Source organism: Ammospiza caudacuta, chromosome 16, assembly GCF_027887145.1.
Source record: "Ammospiza caudacuta isolate bAmmCau1 chromosome 16, bAmmCau1.pri, whole genome shotgun sequence".
Taxonomy (NCBI): Eukaryota; Metazoa; Chordata; class Aves; order Passeriformes; family Passerellidae; genus Ammospiza; species Ammospiza caudacuta.
This window is the reverse complement of record NC_080608.1, coordinates 11,868,170-11,893,783: the sequence shown is the minus strand read 5'-3', so window position 1 is coordinate 11,893,783 and position 25,614 is coordinate 11,868,170. Positions and strand designations below refer to the sequence as shown.

The 25,614-nt window shown below is 38.9% G+C and overlaps 1 protein-coding gene across 2 annotated transcripts in view; it reads left to right on the top strand.

Moving 5' to 3' along the window:
* The window catches only part of RNF130 (ring finger protein 130), a 42,914-nt gene that overhangs the window by 4,436 nt on the left and 12,864 nt on the right, over positions 1–25,614 (top strand). For both annotated transcript variants that reach the window (XM_058815304.1, XM_058815305.1), the window contains exons 2-5: positions 6,252–6,446; positions 19,357–19,607; positions 23,090–23,161; positions 24,973–25,055. In XM_058815304.1, coding sequence (XP_058671287.1) covers positions 6,252–6,446; positions 19,357–19,607; positions 23,090–23,161; positions 24,973–25,055 — 601 coding nt within the window. The remainder of the gene's footprint in view (positions 1–6,251; positions 6,447–19,356; positions 19,608–23,089; positions 23,162–24,972; positions 25,056–25,614) is intronic.

Below are 25,614 nucleotides of genomic sequence, written 5' to 3'. Positions count from 1 at the left end.
TTGCCATGGCAAACCAAGCTAGAAGCCACTGAATACTCACCTTAATGGTTCTTGGGAGAAACTGCAGTGCTTTGTGGCTTAATTCCCTCAAAAACGTTCTCCATGGGGAGCAGGACTCTTTGTGGCTGTTGAATCTGGGTTATTGCTTTTGGATTCCAGTGTGAGGACTGGAAATTCAATTTTGTGTGCTCTGAAAAGTCCCCTTGCAGGACTTGCTGGGTTTTGTGCACCTTGGTTGGCTTGGGAAGCAGGCAGGATGACCAAGACTGGCAATGGAGCTGATAGGAAGGGAAATTACAGCAGAGTCAAACTTGAAATGTTAAAATTCACTGAGCCAGTAGGTCAGGAATGAGTGGGTGAGGAGGGGTGGAAAGGGATGGAGCCTAAAGGGCTTGTAGGGAGGTGGTGGTTGTACAAAAGCTGCTTTGGAGAAAGGGCTCACAGAAAGGAGAGCTCTCCAAAGGGATTTAAGGGTCAGGGCTTGGCAAGGAGACTGGGAATGTGAGGAAAAACATATGTTAGAAAAAGGTGAAAGTGTGGAAGAAACAATATTGGCTCAGTGTTAGGAAGGAGGTATATCTTGTGCATAGTGCTGTAACTACAGCATTCTGTAGCATCTGGCACTTCATAAACATGTTGTGTGAACAAGTTTTAGCTACAGAAGGTTTGAAATGCCAGTTTCCTGGTAAGTGTGGAGCTTTAGGCAGCATTCAGACAGAAATTCTGGCCCAGAATCCAAACCAGTACGGCTTATGAAAATGCAGCAAGCAAATATATCAGTAGAGTAGGGGAAGAAGGATCCTGTAACATGCTTCTGTCCTTCATGATTGATCTTTGTATTCAGCTTAATTAGCAGTCATTAATTGATAGCAAAAGTGGAGGTTATATATTGGAGTATATAGCCATAATTGTAGAATACTTACTGAGCTAACAAGATTAAATCTGAACTATTATAGGACTCTTCTAAGCTTCAGTGATTTTCTTTTGTTTAACTTCCTCCTGAAACCAGATTACCTCTTGTTCAAAGAGTTTCTTTTCATACTAAAGCCAGCTTTAGTCAAAGCAATTACCTGAAAGAGCTGTTGAAAGGAAAATGTTGCTGTACATAACTCATTGATTCAATGGCACCACCTTATAAAGTGGAAATTACAACTGGCATGAATAAGGGCTATATTGATAGTAACACCAGTAGTAATGCATGGAAAGAAAATATGTCCATTGCATGTATTAAGCCCTAATGGGATAGAAAATAACCAGTACCATTCCTTGAAATAATCCATCAGCACTGCTGAGTTGCCTCTGTGAATTTCCCAGGTGAATTCCTTTTCTGGAAATTTTATCACAGGATTGTAATTAATGTGTTGCACAAAGCTGTCTCGTTTTACCAGTCAGGTGTTCCACATAGCACCTACCTGGGCAGCAGAGCTGTAGGGAGGGAATGCTTTGGGGTGCAGCCTGCATGGCCCTGCACCTTCCTGTGTTCCTCTGTGGTTTCTGTACCAACAAGCCTCTTGATGTGCTGTCCCTCAAAATACTGGTGGTGTCTCTCCAGCTATTGTATTACAGTGATTGAAGGTCAGACTTTAAAATGATTTCTGTATGGGTAGCTGAGACAGACCAGCTCTGGCAACTGGTGCTGGATTTACAGAGTACAGTATTAGCTAAGATGAAATCAATAGCAAGATATCTGACCTTTTGAGGGAAAAAAAAAAAAGAAAAAAAGCCCTGCATGGAATCAAATGGTTAATGCACAGAGAGTGGGATATTTCTGTGAAAAGGGGACAAAGTCTGATAACAGCCAGTGCAGCAACCTTGGCTGAAGTGGGGGTGTCACAGTTTTGTTCAAAGCTGTGCAACAGCAGCAGGAACACAGTGTGAGAAAGAGCAAACCCAGGCACAGGTCAGAACCAGGGGACAGTCTGCATTCAGACAGGTGTGCACTTGTGACAAAGCTGCTGGGAGCTGCCCTTTTTGTTTCATTTTTGCTCCACAAAATGGCTCCCCTTCCTATAGGGAGAAGGCTAAAACATGGTCAAGCAATTGGAAAAGGAAGGTGCTGTGAGCTTGCCACTACTTCTTCAGTAGCTGAGGAACCTTGGTCGGATCTAATGCATCATTAACTATTTTTTCCCATGAATCCCTAAAATGCTTTCACAAACCTTAGTCCTTCAGCAGAAAGGGGTCTTGAATTATAAAAAATGCTCAAAGAACAACAGTTCTACAAATTGAGCAGCCCTGTGTATTTTGCAAAAGGAAACTGAAGCTCTCCTAAAGCAAAAACAAACATGAGCCTAATGGTAGGTACTTAAATCACAGCTGATTCTTCTGTAAAGAGGCTCTTCTGAGGTGTTGGGACTTATTTTAGGAAGGGAGATATTTACAACAACATTGTACATAGCTCTTTAACCCAGCAGGCTGCCACTTCTAAACCTTCTAAACCAGAAAATTGGGGTTTTGCCAGCACATGATGCATAGATAAACACAGAGCCAGGCAGGGTAAATAGTTTATATTTCAAACAAGCCAGAACAGTAGCACACCTATAGGGAAACTTACTTAAATGGCTTTCTGTATGCTTATATCCTCTGAGCTTCCATGAGTAGCTTCTGATCATATCTTTCTCTGTGCAAGTGATTTGTTTTAGAATAATTTAATATGAAGTTGCTTTTCATTCTTGCAAGTAACATCAGTTTTGGGCATCTCACTACAAGAAAAACACTGAGATAGTGGAACATGTCCAGAGAAGGACAAAGCAGCTGGGGAAGGGGCTGAAGCACAGGTCTGATGAGGAGAGGCTGAGGGAGATGCAGAAAAGGAGGTTCAGAGAGGATCTTGCTGACTAAAGCTCCCTGACAGGAGGGTGGAGCCAGGTGGTGTTCAGCCTCTTCTCCCAGGTAGCACAGTGAGAGGAAACTGCCTCAAGCTGTGCCTGGAGGGAGTTAGATTCAATATTGGGAAAAATTTCATCACTAAAAGAATTGTCAAGTGCTGAACCAGACTGCCCAGGGCAGTGGTAGAGTCACCATACCTGGAGGGATTTAAAAGTCTTGTAGATGTGCTACTCAGGAACGTGGTTTAGTGTTGATCACAACAGTGCCAGATTACTGGTTGGACTCGATGATCTAAAGGTCTTTTCCAACCCAAACAATTCTGTGATCATCCAGGTAATGCTTGCAGCCCATGTGTTGTTGATTCCAGCTGAACTTTGGATAGCAGATCATCGAGGGCAGGGTAGAGGGGAGTGGCAGAGGTGATTCTGGCTGACCCTGTTTGTGTGTGTCCCTTCAGTGCCCACTGATGTCCCTGACACCTGAACTAATCAGAGGATATTTTCTTGTAACCATCTCACTCTTCTAGAAGGGTGACTGTGATTTTAAGACTTCCACGCTTTTTGGAGTATCTTCAGTCTATTGAAAAGACAAGCAGAACACCCCACATTTTTCACTATTGTTTCTGAATTTTATTTAGTTAAAAGTGAAAAGATTACTTAACATTTGTGTGGTGTAATAGAATGCTAATGCAGAGAAAAGTGGGTTGTGACTTTTTATTAAATCTCAAGTGACTTGCAGACAGTTCAGATTTATCTAAACCAACCAGATTTTCCTCAATGTTTTTGCATTACTTAAATAGTACTGAGCTAATGTTGTCAGCTGTTAAATTTTCATCAGGATATACTGAAGACACCTTGTCAGGAATAACATGCTGTAAGCATTTGAGTGGCGTTTGTTGGTCTATATCTGGAAAGCTTTAATCTCTTAATATCTTGTTTCCTAATTCTTTTCCTTTATCCAGTAACATTTCATAGCTCTGTCCACAGCTGAGAGAGACTTTGATCTCTACTGTGGTAGAAAATTTTGTACTGCTTTTCCCACCAATGCAGTTTCTGTTATCTCTCACCGCTTTTTCTGTTGCTTTATAAGCTAAAAATTTTCAAGCATACAAATTTCAAGGTGCCTGTATGAATTTGCAGAATGCTTCTTCCTCATTCAAGGTGCTCTTTGTTGCTTTTATGGTTTTTTCACTGTAATAACTCAACTGAGGCTATTTTTGTTTTCACTTCATATTTTAGTTTTGATCATGATTGTACTGAAGGAAACAGTCCATAATATGTGGGATTGCTGTTTTTAATATTCCCATATATTTTAGGTAAATTTATGTTTGCCTTGTGTCCACTTTCAGAGTTATTTTTGGCTGTTTGAGGGGATTCTGTGGAATTGTGGCCATTTAGAACATGGTATTTTCCAACAGATGTATCATACCTGAAATTCTTGAATATGATTTCATGGGAGAAGGATGGGATTTTTCACTTTCAAGGCTTGAGTAACTTCCTATCACAGTCTACTAGTGCTTTCCCCCTTCCATGTTTATGAGTGGAAATGTTCAGAGCAAGGGGGAATCGTGCATTAAACAGCTTTTGTCATAACAGAGGGCAAAAAGGTTGATGGCACACGTGCTGTGTCGTGATTCTTTGTTTTCAAAAAGGACTGTAATTCCTTTCAAAAATACATACTGTTTTCAAGTTGAAGATTACAGAGACAAGTTGCAAAAGTGCAGTGGGCATTAATTTGCCCTTGTGTGATTGCTGGTGTTTGTGATGGCCATCACCAGTGCTGCAAAACACGTGTGGATCAGTGCTAGCTAGCAGTTTCCACAAGGATTGGAGTAATGATGTCAGGGTAATGGAAGAAAACACTCTATAAAACTTGGCTTCAGGCGTCTGTATTTCAGATTTTCCCTGATGCCTGGATGAAACAAAAATACAGCAAATAGCCCTCCATGTCTGAGATGTCTAATACAGGCTTGAAAAACAATTGTGAAAAGGATGTGCTGGTATCTGGCTCCCCACCCTCCTTCCAGGGGAACAGGGAGAGGCACTTCTTGTCCAAATTAAGAGATGCAATAACTTCCTGTGTGTCTGCACAGTATAGATTCATCTGCACTAGCTTTCTTCAGGCAGGCAGAAGATTTTCTTTGTTTCAGAAAACATCTTTAGCTCTTTGAATGTCCTTTGTTACAGATTTTAACCTCAGCTATGTTAAACTGAGAGTGTTTAAAAAGACCTTTTGTTTCCAGCTAATATATTAAACTGGATATTTTTGGTGGTAGATTATTTTGCTGAAATCTCATAGTTGTGCTGAACTCACTTCTTGAAAAGGAAAAAAATTATGGGAGACTTTTGCTCTTACATTGCAGAACTGTAATGTTTTCTGAGCTATTATGCAAATAGATTGGCTTTTTGTCTTGGAAAAAAAATCACTGTTTATCCCAACTATTTTTAGTAGCCAAGCCAAAGATTATTATACTCTTGGCATTCAAAAGGATAAATATATTTGCATTATAAACTATTGTTGGCTCTAAATGAAAATCCTTTAATGATATGACCAGTGTGTCAGACTAAACTGTGTTTGCAGTTGTGCAGACAGATCTGTCTTTCATTGGTTTCAGCTGCTGGGAAGTTCCTTCTGCCTTGGATTTTGTGTCTTTTGTACACAGCTCTGTGGCTTTGGGTTGTTCCAGGATGTGTTACACCATCAGAAGGGACAAAAGAGCTTTGCACACTGTTGAATTCAGACATCTGGCATTTGCCATTTCTGTTACTCTTCCTTTATACCATCTATACCTGTTTAGCTGACAAGTGCACTGTGTTTGCAAACCCATTTGTTTCTCTATGAATTTGAATACATTTCCTTGTAGACAAAATGTGCATATGTAAAAAGCTGATGTTGGCAGCTGGAGTTTTACAAGATCAGCTTTTAATGTTGTCCTTTCTTACAGTAGCCTGCACATGGCAGATAACTCTGAAATCTTGTTTTCACAACCTGCTTTGTTTAGTTGTACTTCCCACTGCAGTGATCTTTGTGGCTGCATTAGGAAGAAAAAAAAGACTTGTACTCCCCAGAATGACTGATAAACAGCTGTTTTGTAAATGCCTATAGCAGATGAACCATATTCTAATGTTTTTCAGCCTCTAGGCAGGTATTGATTTGAATGTGAATTCATTATTCTTGCTGCACTGGAGTTAAAAATAGCTTGTGTTAGTGAGCCTAATTCTTGGGCACATAGTCACAGCTTTCAATGCGTGAGACTTCTTTTTTTAAAATCTTATTTTCATAAGAATATGGTTATCTTTAGACTTTCTTCACAAGAGAATAGTGGCTTCCTAGTACATAACATTTAAGTACTTCAGCATTTTGGAATTAGGATTTTTCTTTTTTTCTTTGTTATGCCTGTGTAAATTTGTTTCCCATTTCAGTTGCAGATCGTCTGGGCTGTGACCCTCGAACACGTTTCCAGGTGCCACCAAACACCAAGCAGTGGATTGCTTTACTACAGAGAGGAAATTGTACATTTAAAGAGAAAATACTTCGAGCAGCTTCACATAATGCCACAGCTGTGGTCATTTACAACAATGTATCCAGTGAAGAACCTGTCACAATGACTCATCAAGGTAAATAAAATGTAATCTCCTTCACTGTAATACTTTTGCCATATAAACTATTGCTAAAGAGCTCTTGGCATTGGAGAGATGGTATTGGAAGTAGCCATTCTCTAATGATATTTGCATGCATGCAATATAGTGAAATAAGCCAATAATTCTGCAAAGTTATTTTCCTTTAGCATTCATTTATCCAATGAGGAACACTTTCCTCTGCAGTGAGGATGTGGATGTGTTGGAGGGAGGAAATGCCTGTAAGAGCTGAGGAGCAATCTTTCAAACCTTTCTGCAGAAGAGAAGCTAAAGTACAGATAAAATGGGAGAGCTAGAATTTTACAAATCTGAGCCTGAAGAATCCTTAGCAGCACGTCTTCAACCCACTGCTCTGATGGGGACCTTCAAATGTTAACAGCTGTGTTTTGGGATCTGAGCTTGCATGCTTTTTTGATGACAGTTTACAGAGGATTCTCTTTCTACAGTGGAAGTCTGAGTGCCATGCAGGATTCAACAAAACAATGATTTGGATTTGCCTCTGTAAATTGTCCAGAACAATGCTGGAAGTCTGTTTTTCTAGAGACTTCTCTTGTTTTACAGATGCCTATGTGTAAAATTTTACTGTTCCTTGTGACTTACTTTTGTTGCTGGAAGCTTCATGTGTAAACATTTTCCTTGGTTAAAATTATTTTTGCAATTCTGATAACTACCTTTTTCATTTTCCAGAAGATTTCCTCTTTTTGGAACTATTTAGCTTAATCAGAAAAGGCATTTCTCTATATTTGGTGGTGGTACTGCTGGCTGATTTTTGATTTTTTTGTTAGGATATTTTCAGTCTCTTTTAGCATAGGGGGTTGCTTGGAAACTAGAATTTCTTAATTATTGTTCTGCATATTGTCACACAACTAGAACTGAATTCCTTGACTAAAGAAATGCTATGGTTCTTTCTTTCTTTTTTTAACAAGGAAAATGTTAAAGAGGTTTGACCTTCCCAACTCTGTATCACAGGAATTTTGCAGGAGGATTTTGACCTCCATGTAGCAATTCAAAGCCTGTTGACAATTGATTTTTATCTCAGGTACCTTGCTTAGACATTTTTATAAGCAATCTGCAGGTGAGAAGTCCCATATTCTAATGAAACATTTTTTGCCAGCTTCCTCGTTTTTGTTTTGGGTTTTGTTTTTTTTTAATATCCCCCATTTCTCTCTATAGTTATAGTGCTCTCTTAAACCTTCTACTCTGGACTCTTTGAACTACCTGTAAGAATATTTATATAAATATGCTCTATTTAGCAATGCTTGTAGTTTTCCTGTGGTGTGGAATATCTCAGTGTGTGAGGAAAAAGGCTACTGATACAGCTTTAGCATTGTTGGCTCTGTTACATGTTAAATCATATCATGAGTTTGATTATAACTTTAATACTCTCTTTCTCATAATGTGTGTAGATTTGGTAGTTGCTTTACAGCACTAAGATGGGGTCTGTCTTTTATTAGGAAATCCTTGTTCACTCCCTGTTTCAGCTCAGAAGATCAGTGTGTTGACTTTGAAACTTTATCAATAGGCCCAGTAGTTCTGGTAGGTTGAAATACCATCTAAGATGTAAAATCTGAGAACTGCAGCTGGTAAAAGAGTGTCTTGTAAGGTAGCCAGGCAGCTGTTTGGGTAGTTGATATTTGGAGAAAAGACCAATACTGTCTTCAGCATGTTGAATTCCAAAATATTTACTCTTACTTATGGCAAGCTTTGAAAAAAATGCAGTTGATGCATATTTTAGCTTTGTGTATTTGAAATATTGGGGTTTAGGTGCATGTGCTCAGTAAACTCTGGGATCTGCTCTGGTTTGGGCTGAAGGCTCTATCTCAAAATTAATGTTGGATTTGAAGTGTTCAAACTACATGACAGGCTAAAAGGCATTTTTTAGAACTGAAGTAGCACCTGGAATGAAGAGAAATGTTGCTCCACTGCCTTTGTTTTGATTGTTATGGACATGTGAGGGATTTCCTCAGCAATCACTTTGCAGAGCTTCCTGCAGATAACTTCCTGGTGGGCTGATGGAGGAACTGTAATTGTGTGTAATTGAGATGTAGCCTAGTCCTTTGGTGTTAGCCTCAGTACAGGGAGGGTTTGGAATCCAGCATTCCCCTTCTTGAGAGTTATTCCAGGGGGGAGACAGATTCCTGAACCTCTGCTTACAGGATGAGTCTTTTCTAACACTGTGTAAAGCAGATCTGCACATATTCAAGCCATTCCCTGGTGTTCCTTTTTCTGCCTTTTCAACTATAGACTGCTTGTGTGCTTTTTAGGTGGTGAACAGTCATCTCAGAGGTCTCTTCCAACCTAATTGATTCTGTGTGATCAGCTAATTAGATATTCCAGTGCACTACCTCACTTCTCTTTAGTGTTTTCTGTCCCTAAAGGTTGGGAGGAGCTGACCCTGTGTATTTGAGAGCTGTTCTGCACTGATTAAGTTCATGTGTTGGAGCTGATAGCAGGTGAGGATGGAGGTGAGCCACCAAGCTGGTGTTAGCTCCATAGGATGTCTATTGCTGTGCAGTATTCCTCTTTTCTTTAAAAATACAGTCTTCACAAAACAATTTGGCAGCTGTGTTGATGACCAAGTTGATGACTCTATATTTTCTTTCCATAGACCAAGGAGAAAATAGACCTTGTGTTATTTTATATATGTAACATAATCTTTGTACTGCTCTATATTAAGCTTTAGAAATATTCTGTCTTCCTCGTGAAGCAGAGAGGAAAGCAGCAACTGCTTATAATGCACACTATGAGCTGCAAGCTTTCCTGCTTGGATATTTCCATGAATTCCAATCACCCTCTTAGACAGTGTCTGTGGTAAAAATAAATAACACATTACACAGATTTTTGTGTGTTGCCCACCTGCAGAGAGGTGATTCCCTATGAAAAGAGCTTAGGAAGCACTTTTCACCTGTAGGATTAATATTTTATCCAAGCTATTTTATGCTTGAATACACATTTGAAAATTTTATTCTTATGGAAATTTGTTCATACTGAAAATGTTACTTAGCAGAATGGCAATTCCTTCTGGTGGCTGGATAACAACTGTCACTCTGCAATCAGTCTATCATCTCTGTGTCAAATGAACACTTTCTGCTCTAATAGCAGAATTTGCTTTCTCTTGTGTCATAGTCCACCAAGTCTGTGCCCTTTCATTTTCGCCTTTGAGTTTTAAAGTAGGTAATGACCTTCAGGAATTGGTCAGCTTTTTTTTATAAATACCTGTACTTCTGTTGATGCTATTTGCAAGATTATTTTCTTTCCTTTGTGCATATCCTTGTATATGTCAGTGTATACTTATTTTGCACAATCCTGTAGATGTCTTCTATCAGCCTAAGCAAAGGACACCCTTCCCAGCATAGGTTATGTTAGACCATGACATCACTGGCAGGAAGGCAGTTTTATGAGTGGTTTTGCTTGCTGCTTCTGTTAAAGCAAAACTGATGCTGTCTAATGTAAAAAAGAGCCTGTGTGGTGAAGAAAATATGTGGTAGCTGTCTCCTTTATAAGCAGTTATGGGAAAAGGAAAAAAATTCAGGTTAAATAACATTTGGATTTATTTTTTTTTTTTTTTTGTTTATGTGTGGTAGAGACAATCCTATTAAGTACAAAATACTTAAACATGGGGAGGTTGGAACTGGGTAATTTTTAAGATCCCTTCCAAGCCATTCTATAATTTTATGATACTGAATTTCTCTCTTTAAAATCTAGACTTTTATTTTGATTTATAGAGAAGAATATATTCCAAACAAGCCTTTAAAGTTCAAATTTCCTACTAAGAATTTATGGAAAAAATATAGACAGAAAAAGAGAAACACATTTATAAAAGACATGAAAAGAAATATAAAAGAAATGAAGTTGCTGGATTCCAGTAATCATGGTTTATCAGCATGTAAAAATTTCCAGAAGTTTATAAACAGCTTTATCGGATACAGGTAAATCTTTTAAGATCTTTTGAACCAAGATGCAGACATATCATCAAGATCAGTCCTCGTTGCTCTTCTAAAGAATCACCTCATTAATTTTCTGGAGGAAGGTGTTTGTGTTCCATGGTGAGCACAGGTGACATTCTCCTGCCATGGCACTGTGCAAGAGCTGTCCAAGATGGGCTCCCAGACACAGGTCCCTTCCAAGGGAAGGATTTTTCATGGCCCTCTGTTTGCTTAAAAAGCACACTGGTGTGGGAAGGAAGGGCTGTGCTTGCTTTGAACTGTGCTAAATCTGCCTGTGTGTTCTGTGGGTTGTTTAGGTCAGTGGGTCAGAGGCAGGAGGGACAGGAAGCAATTTGAAGTTGTTGCCACCTAATGGCTGTTCCCCGTTCTTGCCCTCATTCCTAGTGGGTACAATAGAGCTGGCAGTCGAGGTGCCACTGTCCTCTCTTGTGGCACTGATCCCTGAGCACCTCATCTTTTAACTCTGCTGCTTGCCTTTTTCTCACAAATGTCTCTTTATGTAACTCTCAGCTGAAGTGATGCATGAAAGCTCTGGTGGGGTGTGCTGCAGATTATCTTGCACAAATGTGTGCTGATGAATGTTTTAGCTCTACACCAAATCCACTTGCCCTGGATTACTGAGACCTACTTATAATTCACAGGTCCAAACTAATTTTATTTTATATTACCATATTGTTATTAAATTGTATTATTAGTAATTTATCTTAGACTCTTAGTGAAAAAGAGCTGAGTCATTAAAGCTGAAGCCTTTATAAAAGGCAAAGTAATTAATAGTTTAAGCTTTGTTTACATCTATTTGATCTTTTTTGTTTATGTTTGCTAATTGAAAATATTGAGGATGAGTGTCAACAACTTTGTTGTTGATGCCATTTCCCACTAGATTCCTTGGAGGTGTATCAATAAGGCAAATCTGTCACACAGTAGATGGAGGTGTCTGACACTTAAAGGTGTGGAGTGTTTGGGGTGCTGATTGTGGACCATAAGGAAGCCCTTGTCTCTTGAAGGCAATCCAGGGAAACCCCTTTACAGAGCCATCATAGCCTTGGTGCCTTGCAGAACTGCCTACCAGTGTTTCTGTGTCATACATGCCTCATCCACAACTGAAATAACAGCAGTCAGGCTCATTTTAACTCAGCCAGCTGAAAGGGTAATTAGTTCTGTGACTGTGAAAAGGCCCACGGGACTGTTAGTGACTGTAAGTAATTACATTCTTCTTATCCAAAGTCTGAGCTGCAGCAGCAGAGTAATTCCCCATATCTATGGACTCAGTAGAACCAAATTTATGATATTAATCTATGAATATGCTATTTATAAATCTCTCAAAGTGTTTTGTAGTGTCCTTGGGTAAGGCTATCTTGCCATTTCTCTCTGGTGCTTTGCTGAATTTTTTTTGAGTGACTATCCATGTCCAGATTGAGAGATGTGTACAGAAGTCTATAGAAGAAAATACATGAGCATGACAAACTGCCCTTTTTTAGAAATCCCTGGGTTTTTTAGCTGCACCATCCATTAGTGGGAATACAAACTGCTATCCAGAAATGGCAAAATGTAAGCCACCTGCTGGCACTGGTCGCACTATGGAATGCAAGAGACAGTTACCAAAATCCAAGTGTGTCTTACATTGATGAATGGGTCAGTGAGGTCTACACTGCATTAATACTATTGAGGAATCAAGAATGTAACACTGTAACAGATTTTGGACATTGTTTAGAAATATAGAAAGTGAAGAAAAGCTGTTTTCAAATCAGCAAAAATATCTTCTTCAGATAGGCAGACATAGATACTTCAGAAATGTGTTAAGCTGTGACACATTTTTTTCAGTGGTGTGTAATGTGTTAGGATTACCCCATTTCCCTAGTCAAAACTTAAAGTGATCCTTCAGCTTTTTATTCATTTGCATTTGTTCAAGGTTTGAATGTAAAATTGGGTCTCCTTTGCTAGCATACTAATACCTTAAGAATACAAGTATTAATGCCTTGAAAGAGACTGCAAATCAGTTTACTTGCCATAAACGTGGTTAAATGCCATGTAAAATGTGAGTAAAAGAAAAAAAATCTCTGCACAGATTGTGTAAAGGGGATGATCAAGTGATACATTTCTTGTGCCAAGCTTTTTTTATTCTTCTGGCATTATTTAGGTGGAATGTCCATTTCCTTTAAGAAAGATAAAACTGTAGTGCAAGCAGATGCAAAGAAACATTGCTAAGAAAATGTGAAATGTCTGTAAAGGTCTCTGCAACATCTGTCTGCTTTTCCCATTCCTAGGCTTGGTTTTTCCTAGTGTAAAGAACCCAAAAGGTCACATGCACAAAAAGATATCTATATATATATTAATGTAATTCCCAGGAGATAAAAGTCCTTCCACAGAAAGGGAATATGTGATATATGTGGAATTATCACAGTGATTCAAAGGAGGGGAGCACAAGAAGCCCCAGGTCCCCAAACCCAGTGTCCCTGCTATTCTAAGGGAACTCTGCTGCAATTCAAATTCCAGGAGTTTATAAAGTCTCTCCCCTTCTTGGCCCAGCCATGGGTCTGTCCTCCTGCTGCCCATCAGAAGCATTGAAGTAGCATGTTTAAAGACTGGGCAGAGATTCTGGGACTTGAGGGACTCTAACAATAAAGAGGTGGGTGCATCTTGTTGCTTTATAGAGGATCCTAATTTTTCTAGCAGTGCTTAGTGTCATATGACTTGGGATGGAAGGTAGAGGAGCTCCTTGGGTGAGGAGGAAATGATCTTCAGAGAAGCCAAAGCCCAACACCTTTTATACATTCTGATGTTGTGTTGGATCTTTGAGAGGCTGTGAGTGTTGGTTTTCTGGAGTGGGTTGGGTGTAGGACAGAGACAGCTTGACCTTGACAAGGCTGAGGAAATCAGGGGTGTGGCTCCCCAGCTCACGTGTATCAGCAGGATTTGGACTTGTGAATGAATCAGGATGTGGCTGTGACTACCTGTTTTGATTGCATGCAAATTCCTCCTTAAGAAACGTTTCCCTGAGTGTCAGAACAGAGCAATTGGGTTATGAAATAATGTGTCAGCAGTTGTCATCTAAATACAGCCCAACCGTTTTCTCAATTGATTTTGCTATTTGGTTCTCCTTTTAGGAACTCTTGGTCAGAGTAGATTATAAAGCTGATCAAAAATACAGCAAGGACATTATACTGAGGCATTGCTTCTTGTTTAATGAAGGTGGATGGGCTTATAAGTTTATTATTTATCACTTATGAACTTAATGTGCTACAGACTAGCACAACATGAATCTGATTAAGCTTTAATATTTGTTTTGAATTTAATTGTGTCACACCCATCTTTGCAAAGCTGCTCTTGCTGTCTCTGGTTTTCTAATCATAAGCCTCAATCAATGCCTGCTCTTCTTAAAGGAGCAGAGCTTTGTGATCCATCATGTCTGCAGTACGGCAGTGCCTGGCATGTTGCAAACACTGAAATGTCTGTAATGATGTTTAGAGGGCACAGAGCAGGACCCTCTCTACCTGGCAGACTGAAATCTGTTGAAATTCTTCTTGCTACAGAGAAGAGTTTTGAGTGTTCTTCAGATTCACATTGACAGTATTTCATAGAAGCCTTTTCCTCACTGAACTTGAAATATCTACTTCTTTGCCCTCTTGAGCTGGGAGAATTCAAGTTTTAATTTTAGAAGCTTTTTTATTTAGGTTATTTTGCATAGGTTTGTGCAGCAAAGAGACTTTTGATTTCTGAAAATACCTGCTCAGTGTTTTGGGATAGAAGGTTGTTCCACTGGTTGTATTTAACTGAGCACCTTGTAAAAGTCTGACTTTTGGGTAATAGTTTCAAATGCTGCTGCCCTTCATGATTTTTCTCATGGTAATTTAGTAAAATCTGTTCTGGTGTCTGAAACTACATAAAATAGGCATCCTAAACTAAATGTTTACATACAGGAAATAATTCAACATTTTCAATATTATTAAGGCAACAGGAAGACAAATGTTTTAAAATGCTACTAGTCTCATTTTAAAATTAATGTATATTCTTGGCATTAAATTCTTGTCTTGTTTAGAATGCAATAACTGTCAAATATTATGGTCTTTTTCTGTTTTCAGAAGTATTTGATTTGGGACATCTCAAATAACATATTCTACTCTTGAGATTGCTCATGTGTTGACAGCTTGGATATGCTCTTGTTTACTTTCTGATTAGATCAAAATAAAAATATGTGCAGCTAGACCGGTTTTAATGACTGAAGATATGCCAAGGCTCGTCCTCTTGGTGTCTGCTTTCCCATAAACCTGTTTAGAATGCAAGAATTATTCTTCACAACACATTTCTTTCTTTTGCATCAGACAAAAATGTTAAGGTACCGGATAAATGTGTGGGTTTCCCCACTGTTGTGCCATGGAATTTTTATTTGAAAGCAGTTCTCCCCAAGCCTGCTTTTTCTAGCAGCACAGCTTTGCACACAGGTCAGATGCCTTTCCCTTACCCTTTATCTCACTGGTTCCGTGGATTTTATCCTCTGTGGCTGAATTCCTTCCCTTGTAGAGGTGATCTTGATTCCACCTCTGCTCTCATGCAGCTCAGATATCTTCTGGTGTCTTCACAAACCTCACAACTGGTCTCAAAATTTCATATACAGCCCTAGCTTTCATTAGTGTTTTCCTGCTTTCTTTGTCATTTTCTGGGATCCCAAATTCTGTTGGAATGGTTTCACTGTTAGTTGATGTTATTCCAAGAAATCTGTCGCTCACAGTAATAGGACTGATCCCTTTCCTGGGTACTGAATAGTAGGTGTTGCTGTCATTTTCTTTCTGATACACTGCATTCAGAAATGCTTAGCACACAGCTGCAGGATTTCAACTGAAGAATAGAGAAGTAATAAAAGAGTAGGGAAGTCTGGCTTTTGAGGATGGGCAGTTCTATTTCCAATTACATCATGATGATCCTATTGCTGTACTCAGAAAGGCAGTAGCATTTCACTGTGTGAATCCATCTTTTAAGTGACTGCCTGGACCAATCTCTACCTTTATCAGGGAATGGGAAATTTGTGTTTTCTAAGGAAGTACTCTGAAATTTTCACCAGCAGAATTATTCAGGTAAATGTGCTATGTTTAGGTTTTTCAGAAAGAAGTGATGAAAGGACTCAATTGTAGTTAAATTTTCTCTGCTATTTAAAGAGAGGACAGTATTCTTTCACAAGCATGAGATTAGTGCAGTCTGTGTGCTTCATGCTGTGTCTGCAGCATCAGCAGCCACTATCAGAGACTTATTGCAAGGACTTTAGCTTAAAATATCAGCCATTAGCAAATCACTGACCTTTGTTATGAGTATCTGACTTAATCCTCAGTTCTCTGCAAACCTTGTTGCATCAAATCACAGTAGTTCAGTGCTTCTTACAGGTGGTCTGACACTTTGAACACTCGAGGTGGGATCTAAGGTTTTGCCCTCCCCATGTACAGAAGGCAGCTGGAGCATTGCAGCCCTGGTTGGCAGCTGCATTTTGCCAGGCTGCCATTCCCTGCACCCCCAGTGGATGTTGGGAGGATTGAAGGTGTCTGAATTCTGCTCTTTGAACCATCCCTATCTTCAGCTTCAGCCTGATATCCTGGACATAGTTAACCATATTTTAACCTTCAGATGAACATTTGGTAGTGAAGAATTAACAACAACAAGATGATAAAAAAACCTACCAAAAATCCCAATCCCAGAAAAGCACCACAAATATTTGCCTGTGATGACACTTGTAACATTTCTTTGAGATGACTTTTTATTGACTTTCTGAGCATGCTCTTTTAAAATTGCTAGGGGATGTGAATAGGTCAGTGAGAGAGCAAAGCAGTTTCCTTATGAGCTCTACAGGAAACTCCTGGATGTTGCTGGTTTTCCCATTGTCCTGTTTTTACTGTCTTCTAAGCTTTTAATTTTTTGTGACTTCTCCTCTCACAATGTAACATTACACAGATTTAATGATTAGTCACAACTTCATCCCTTTTCATACACAGAGTTGTATAACTATCCTAATTAAACATGCACATGGTAAAATTGCAAGCTAGAAAGAGCTGCCTGGGCTTGGATGATAGCAATTAAATGATTTATGTTTACAGACATCAATATTTGTCTTATGCCTACCGTCTGTCCTAGCTTGTCATCTGTGGTTCCATGTGTAGTTCATTGGCTTTAGTAAGCAATCCAGATTCTTTTCTCTGGACACTGTGTTCTTGGCTGAGGAGAATATTGCTTTTCATAAGATCATGGAGTAAGACCATATTCTGAGTTTCACAAACACTCTTAGTCTTTCTGTCTTCACCTGAGGATTTTTTCTGCTAAAGTTTCAGAAATACAAGGTTTCAAGGTGCTTAAAATAAATGAGTCACTGTCTCCTCCTGCCCCCAATTGTTCTCAAACAGGGAGTTCTTGCTAAAATTATTTAGGGTGATGCCCCTGACAAAAATATGGATGAACCAAGTCCCAGTTTCCACTGAGCTTCAGTATGTTAAACAGACACAATTTATTTTTCTTTTCTGCAGTTCTCCTTGGCTCTGGTGGGGTCAGAAGCAGCAGTAGCACTTTGGCTGTTCCCAGTTGAGTCATTTGGAATGCAAATCACTTTGCAGTGATGCCAGAGGTTCCCATTGTGCTGGGCTTTATATAAAACACGTGACAGATTGTCAGCTTTGTCACATTCCCTGGGCAGCAGGGAATAGGTAGAGCCTTCAGCTTTGGATTCACATAGAGCTGGACTAGTATCAGAAGATCTTTGTCAGCTTTGCTTTGCAGATAACTATAAATCATGTTACAATATTACACTGAGTGCTTTAGCTTGATATTTTGATACTAACATAATTTCTCAGTGCAAATAAATTCCTACTGGGGAAGCTTAGCAGAACATGTGCTCTGGGGAATGCAGTCTTCCTGTACCCTTCCCTGCTTTTCTTCCCTGTCTGAACTAGATATGAAGAGCAGAAGTGAAGTCTGGGGAAAATATCAAGCAATATAAATTATCTGCTCTTGATGGATCTTGCACTGTCTGAGCTGCAGGGATTTGGGGTTGCAGGAGCATGTGCTGCATCTAAATACAGGATCTTGCAGGAAGGATATCTCTTGTGCTGTAAAAATGTGCTGCAAGTCTGGGCAGGAACCATCTTCCCAACCAGACAAATAGGAATCTGGGTAGATGTCCATGAAAATAAAGCTAGTGATGGACTTTTACTCTAAGATTTGCTGGCTATTAAATATCTTGGTTGCTTTTGCATGAAACCAAACTTGGTACTGAAGTGTCTCTTGAGAGCTGGATTAAAGTTGATCTTGTGTGAATCTGTGCTATACTAGAGATTAAATGCATTGTGTTGAGTTTTCATTGCTATTCAAAGCTTTTGAATTACTGTGGCACTGTTTCAAAAATATTCAGAAGGAAACACTTTCTTTTCCTATTCAGTCCCATGTTAGCAGGACAAGGCCTGAATGACTTTGTCATTTCAATTTTAAATAAAGTTTAAATTTCTAGAGGAAAGCAATTTGAGGGCTGTGGAAGGTTGGAAATTTTAATTTCTGATATTATCAGTTTTGATTCTTTTGAGTAGTTCTGTCAGCACAATCCACATCACCAACCTTAGTGAACTTAATAGAAAAACTGATGATAGTGACTCTTAATGTTACTATTTAACATGGTAAATTCAAAGAGTAACAAGGGAACATTTAAGGCTCTTGCACAACTGTATTATAAGTCCCCATTTTGGAAAATTATGTAGCTGTCAACCTGAGTTATTGTGCCCAGGGTTTCAAAGGTGCTGCTCTTTTGGCTCTTGAACATAATTTTGTGGGTACAGTAGCTTCTTAAAAATTAAGTTGTGATTAAAAGACTTTGAACAAATGCCTTGTGTTAAAATAGGACCTCATGTTCTCTACTGTCACACTAGGTTCTCTGTACTTAAATCCACTCTAAATCCAGAATCTTGGTGCTGAAGTCGTTTGCCTTATGCAGTTCCTCTCTGAGGGAATGTGAGTTGGAGCAAGCAGATGGAACAAGCAGATGAACAGATTTTGCAAGCATTTTGAAAATAGGTCTTGAAACGGTTTTTAGTATTGGAAGCAAATAAGTCTGGATGAATAAGAATGAAACTTCACAAGTTTTTTTTTTCTTTCTGGCTTTGGTTTTTCTAAAACTTTTCTTTCTTTTAACTTAGAATTACCCTGTGTTCAAGATCCTCTTTTTTTAATGAGGTCTTTGCTTTAAAACATAGGTGCTCTCTCTGCTCTATAGGTGATTTTTGTTCTTTTTCAGCAAGGCTTATTGTTTTCCTATTATCCTTGTACCAATAATTTTCCCTTTGGGACAGGAAATAGTCTAGAGGCAAGACACTATGAAAACAGATGGGCTGCACACTGAAAATGGAGCTGATGAAGCTGACAGCCTCTTTGAGATCCTATCAAGCGTGTCTTTGTATGGGTGATAAAATCAGCAGCCAAACTTCTGCCAAGTTTTTTCAATTCTCTTCTACTTTGCAGCCACGTAACCACACAGGGAACTTGCATAACTCTCCCCAGCAACATCCACAGCACTGCCTATGCTGAGGGTACTCAAGCAATATTCTCACTCATTCCTGAATGTTTTTCTGAGAGTTGCCTGTTTAGGTATTCACAGCTTCAGATCTGGAACAAATGTACTTTTGAAAGCTTGTTCAGACTGCACACAGTAATGACAATGTGGGAAGTACTGTGTACCAGCAGTAGAGATCTGTTACTGTGTGTGGAGCTGCAGAGGGTTTAGGGCAAATGTTAATGCCCTAATTTGAAAATCTGGGTTTGAAGGACAAGGCATGAGTAAAGTGCCCAGTAGCATGTTCATGTGCCACAGATGGCTTAGATTGAAACCTCTTGAGTTGTCAAATGGCGTTGCATTTGGAAAATCTTGTGAGCAGCATGCCATGTTAATTTGAAATAGAAATTAAACTTTTTTCCCCTTTTTATAGGAACTGGAGACATTGTTGCTGTCATGATTACAGAGTCGAAGGTTAAGGAGATTCTGAATTACTTGGAAAAGAACATCTCTGTGCTGATGGCCATAGCAGTGGGGTCCCGTGTTCCTCCAAAGAACTTCAGCCGGGGCTCTCTAGTCTTTGTGTCAATATCATTCATTGTTTTGATGATCATTTCTTCAGCATGGTTAATATTTTACTTCATCCAGAAGATCAGGTACACAAGTGCACGTGACAGGAATCAGGTAAGGGGTCTCTTCTCTTAAGTTATGGAGATAATATTTCAGTATACAATAATCAATAGGGAACAAATAAGGAATGCCAATCAAACTGCTCCCAGAATCTCTTTGTTCCAAGGCAAAGCATGTTGCCAGAAAAGGATTTTTATGCAGCAAAGTGTTTTCATCCTGAGCAGCACTGGTATAGATCCTATTATGTGACAGGAAAGAATCAAACTGAAGCAAAATATTTAAGTTTTAGTTTGTCTAAGGCCAAAATTCAGAGGGATTCTGTGTTGGCTGAGTAATACATACTGGATGTATGTTGGGAATGAGGAGGAAAGTTAAATTAAATCAACTTGTGTAGTTTAAACACTGAGCAAATGTTACAAATTCTCCCCATGCTCTTAAGGATATTTTCTGTAATGGTTAACATAGTTCAGAAATTGTACAAAAGTATTCCCACACCATAATCTGTTATGAATATTAGGGTAAAAAATCTAAGGTGTAGAGCTGCCTAGTGATATGTGTTAACTTTCAACTTTGTTTAAGATCACCCTTGGTAAGGAGTGCCTAATTCTCCTGGTCATGTATTTTAACAAAAATTTTGTCCAATATGCCTTTCTTACATTTTTTTTCAATTCTTAATTTGTTTAAGTACTGTGTTATATATGGCCATACTCAGAGATCTAGACTAAATCAAGCTGCCAACTAAAACACAAATAAACTTTAGAAATAAATGTTTTACTAGTGTGGATTTAATGACCTTCCACAGTGTGCCTTGGCTTTTATTGAGAAGGGTCAGTAAACCTCAGGAAATGCACAGTGCCCTCTTTGCCCTGTCTCTCTGTGAAGGCTAACTTAGAAACCTCCTGACCTCTAGTCACTGTTACCCCTTCCCCCAAATTACAGCTGATACACAGCAGCTGACTGTGGGCCAGTTTTTTTTTGTGTTCTGTCAGACCTAAAATAAATCCAAACTTACAAAACCTTGGCTGTGGCACAGGATTTCCTTTTCAGTTACTATTAATAGTGTCTGATGCTGCAGGTCCCATGGGCATCCTGTAGATTTTCTTAAGGATGTCATTCTTAAATGACCACACTGTAGCCAGTACTTAGTGTGGTCCCTTGGGATGGTGAAGTTTAAATATAACTCTAACTTAATGAATGTCTGTGGAATACTAAATTGTGCCTTCTCTATCCCCTACATGGCTTTAGGCTCCTTCCCAATGTCCACGTTTCAAAACAGTTGCTCCATTGGGAAAGGGCTCTTATGACCTTTTTTCTTTCTTTAGATTTTTACAAAGGTCAGGAGAAACTTGATGAAAATTTTATGTGGTTTAAAAAGCTGAGCTTATTAAACTTTAATAAGAAGGTGGCGACAGCTACAGCTTATTTTTAAAGAGCTTTGAGAGCTTTCACAAAGACTGTACTGTTAGTGATGAAATAACTTGGTTTAGACTATGATCTTGTTTTTAAGTTATGTCAAGGCACAAGTTTTTCTGGTTTTGAAATCAAAGCCATCAAAAACTTGCTGTGTTTTGTAGATAGCACAAGCAGATATTGGTATTTCACATCGTCGTTCTTGCGCGCTTCCGCTGGAGGCGTGAAACTCTTTTGCATGTGGAAGTGACCTTTTCCATCCAGACAGTTGTGGGCTTTAAAAGCAAGCATATGCTGTGTGCCTGTGCCCTAACTTAGCAAAATAGCAAATCCTGAGCATTTCCAGTGTTAGCATGAAAGAGTATTTGTTAAAATTAGAAAATGGAAGAGGTTGACCTCTCAAATGGAAGAGATGGAAGTTATTATTTAGCAAATCTATTTACGTAAAAGAACTTCAATATGTTGGAAGAGTTCTGCTGAAATATTATGCTTTCAATGGGAAAGTAATCTTTAAAATTTCTTGTAGTGCATATACAGTCACATGCATATACAGTAGAAGGAAATACAGATACTACCCACATTTACTTAGCTGGTGGAGTTGAGCATTTCAGTTAAATGCCATTTCAGCCTTGTTCCTCTCTTAGTAATCATGCTTTTGGTTATGCAATGGTTATCTACTCCAGCAGTGTGCCCAGTGTGTTCTGTGTCATTCAGTACTCAGGCTAATATGCTTGTTCTGGAGCATGTAATTTAGATCGGCTTAAATTGACCAAATTCTTGCATATTGAAGTTAGGATGAGATTTCTGACTGTAGCAAGCATATAATTTCCCATCCCAGCTCTGCTTCTGATGCTGTGCTTCCTACATGGATGTACTTCAGTAGCTGAGACTGTATATCTGATTTTTTCAAATCCTTGTTCTAAAAAATATAAAATAAGAGCTGCTGTTCTGTGAAAATCACAAGGAAGAAAAGTGCTTATGTAATTCTAGAATAAGTGGTACAGTCAGTTGTGATACAGACTTCTGAGGTCGCTGTGTTTCACAAATACAAGTAACTTTCATTGCAGTTTGCATGTGGGGAAATGTGTGATACAGGAGGCACACCCTATGAAGGATTTGGGTTTCAGTTTTATAGAAGGTGGGCACAAACCTCCACACATTCATTGCAGGCTGCAGGAGAGGTTTTGAGAGCTGCATTCTGAGAAGCAGCCCATCTCTTTCAAGGGCAGAGTACTTAGTACAGGTTGGAGGGGAAAGAGAAATTACATCACTTCTGCTTTTTAAGTCAGTTGTAAACCAAGTCTGAAGTCTCATGTCCCTGAAGGAAGATGATGGGATCTTTGTTTCAATCAGTGCCCATCTCTGGGACCCCAGTGGGAAAACAGTGACAAACAGCTGTTCTTTATGAGCTGGGCATTTCAGTAGGAATCAGCACTTGGATGTCAGTAAAAACTCCTTCCATCCAGCTGTGGTGGTCATAAAGCAGCATAAACAGCAAAAAATTTGGCCTCTGCATTCAGATTGAGGTTATCTTCAGTATTAATTTCAACTTTATTTAAGTCTGTGTTGGCTTATTTAGATTTCATGACCCATCATTTTTTTCTTTTATGAGATCCTGGTGGTTTTGGGTAATAGCAAGAGAGAAACTAGGTTACACTGGAAGATTTTTGCATCTCAGAGTAAGATCAGCCTGCTCAGAGTGGAATACAAAAATAATTCAAGCTTAAGAGAACAAGCAGTATATTACAGCACACTGAATAAAAACCAGTATGAACAGAATATAATGGAAATAACTGGGAGGGGACATTGCTTCAGCTTTTGTCCTGCAGCCTGGGTTTGATTAAGTTTGCACATCACTGTTGATTCACTTCTGTGGATTTCTATACAATCCATGAGTTTGATGTCCATGCTTGTGGGAGAGCATTTGAGGATTTAACTGTTGGCTATTTTTCCCTCTCAACAAATCTCTGTGCTTTGCTGTGTTTGCATTTTGTTTTATGTGTTGGCCTGCTGCCATAGTGTGTATTGCAGTGGTATTATTGAGTCCAAATAAGTCATTGTAAAGGACACTAATGAAGCTTGTTTATCAGGGTTAATTTGTGTTCTCTTCTTTATCACTTTATTAGCGTCGTCTTGGAGATGCTGCCAAGAAAGCCATTGGTAAATTGACAACCAGAACAGTAAAGAAGGGTGATAAGGTATAATAATAAGATTTCAACATGATAAACTTGAACATCATGTTTATTTTTTTACCGGGGAAACAATCTCATTTTTTTCTTTGTGTTTCTGATTTATGACTTTGCCTTTCTTGTTGGAGGCTTACTTTGTCCTGTGGCACAATATTTTGTGTAACTGTATTGATGTGTGCTGTATATTTCAAAGAAGGTTTTCATGCTTAAATACTATTTACACTCCATCTGGCAACTGTGACTGAGGGTGGTTCTGTGTGCTGGCTGACTGGGAGGGTGTCCTGGCATGAGTAGATAGGACTGGCATTTTTTATGTGGAATTTTAAAGCTTAGAGTCTTATCATATGTAAGTTCTGTAAAGGAAAAATAAATTTAAAAGACAGGTAATTGAAGATAATATCTTAAGTAAAATACAAATATTCAGTAAGTTAAGGGGGAGAGTAAAGAGGTATTTCAGTCAAAGTTACTCCAAGAATATTTCTTGCTAGTATACACACTAAAATATATGGTATGTTATATCCTAAGCTTTTCCACTTTTGAGAGCAGTATTGCTTTATTTTTGATTCTGAAAGGAAAAAAATAGTCATTTAATCTTGCTCAATTTTTAGCTTTAATTTTCAAAAGGCAGGGGAATTCTGGCTATGGTTTGATTTTTAAAATATTATTTCTTAGGGCCTTTTTATTGTGATTCCTTTTTTCTTTCTTATCAACACTATCAGCAGTGGGAGATTAGGAAGTGATAGGAAAATTTGCTTCCGGAGAGAAGGCAGAGCAAATGTCTTTCTGTTCTTCCTCCCTCCCTATGTAGTTCTATTTCAAAACAACCCACTGCACTAAATCTTTTGTGGAATGGGAGAACATAAAAATTAGAGGAACCTTTCCATGTAAAACAGTGCTGTTGTCTTGACAGCATAAATTCAGAGCTGGCAAGTGCTGTGTGGGTTGCAGTACTGACAGCATGAGGTGCACATGCAGGTGAACAGAGTGGGAAAAACCTTTTCTTCCTCAGAGGAGCCATCAGGATTCTCTGTGTGCAGCCCTGGCTGGTGCTGACCAGGGGTGGCTGGGGCTTTGCTCTGGTCCCTGCCTTGGTGTCTGGCTTGTAGCTGGTTGGCATCAAAAAGAATAATGAAGTTGAGCTAAGAGAAGGCACAGCCTGTTTTGTGTCACAGGCCCAAACATTTTAAATATGTGTTGTTGATGCCATATCTATATATAAATGAAGTCTCCCCTTTTTTCATTTGAGATTTTAAAATCTCATATTTTAAAATTTAATTTTTAAAAATCGTAACTTCTGGAAAACAGCAAAGAGAGGAGAGCTGGTCAATCAGTGATCCTCATTTCATGTCATGAGAATTCTGCAAGTAAGCAGCAGACGTAAATATGGGACTATGTACTAAGTAAAATATGCTCCTTCTGGCTGTAAAAATGAGCCCCAGAATTTTTATTCTGCCAAAACAAACAAACAAAAAAAAAACCCTGGATAAAATAGAAACGTTTGCTGTAAACTGGATGGAAAAAAAAAATGAAATCTAGGAAGGTCTGTACTATATTTTATAATGATTTCACTGAACATTAGAATCATCTTAGGCCTGAGCTTATGTATGAAATTATGATTTACCAGCTCCAAGAAAGGGCAGTTTTGCATGTATGAGATGCTTTTCTTGCTTAAGTCATGTTGGAATATAATTATCCAGTCATTGGGTTTATGGTTTAATAACAGCCACTTGGCACAGTGCTGTTCATGTACCAGTCACAACTACTTTGACATTTGTCATAGCCTCAACTCTTGACTTGAATTCTCATTCTGTTCATTTTAGGAAACAGACCCAGACTTTGATCATTGTGCTGTCTGCATTGAGAGTTACAAGCAGAATGATGTTGTTCGCATTTTGCCATGCAAGTAAGAGAATAAAGTTGCTTTGTTTGGAAACTGTTCTCTTTTGCTTCATTTAATGTAATGGGTGCATTGTAATTCACAAATGCATTTGTTGGATGTTTCCAGTCCTAATTACAGACACTTTATTTTAGACTGTGGTGCCAGAAGGTGTGAAGGTGGGTGCTGGCACTGTTAGGACAATGGATATTAAACAGAATTATATTAAAGATATTGGTAATGGAGCTATTGAGGTTGCATTGAGGTGTAGGGGTGTAGGTTTAGGGACCAAGTGATGGGCAGACTCAAAAAACTTCAGTATAATGAGCCAGGTACAGCTGCAGCATTCTGCACTGTAGATATGCAACAACTGGCTACTGGTTTTGGAAACTGTAGGGAATGGAAATGCAGTCTTTGCAACCTTCATACCTCCTGACATTAGTCAGCCACTGTGCTGTCATCTGTCTTTGGTCTCTTCAATGCAGTGTGATCTTGGCTTGTGTCTGAAGATTTGTACTTGCTGGTGATTCTGCATTACTGCGTAAAATGTAACAACTTCCTCCCCTTTTTATAGCATTGTGTTGAC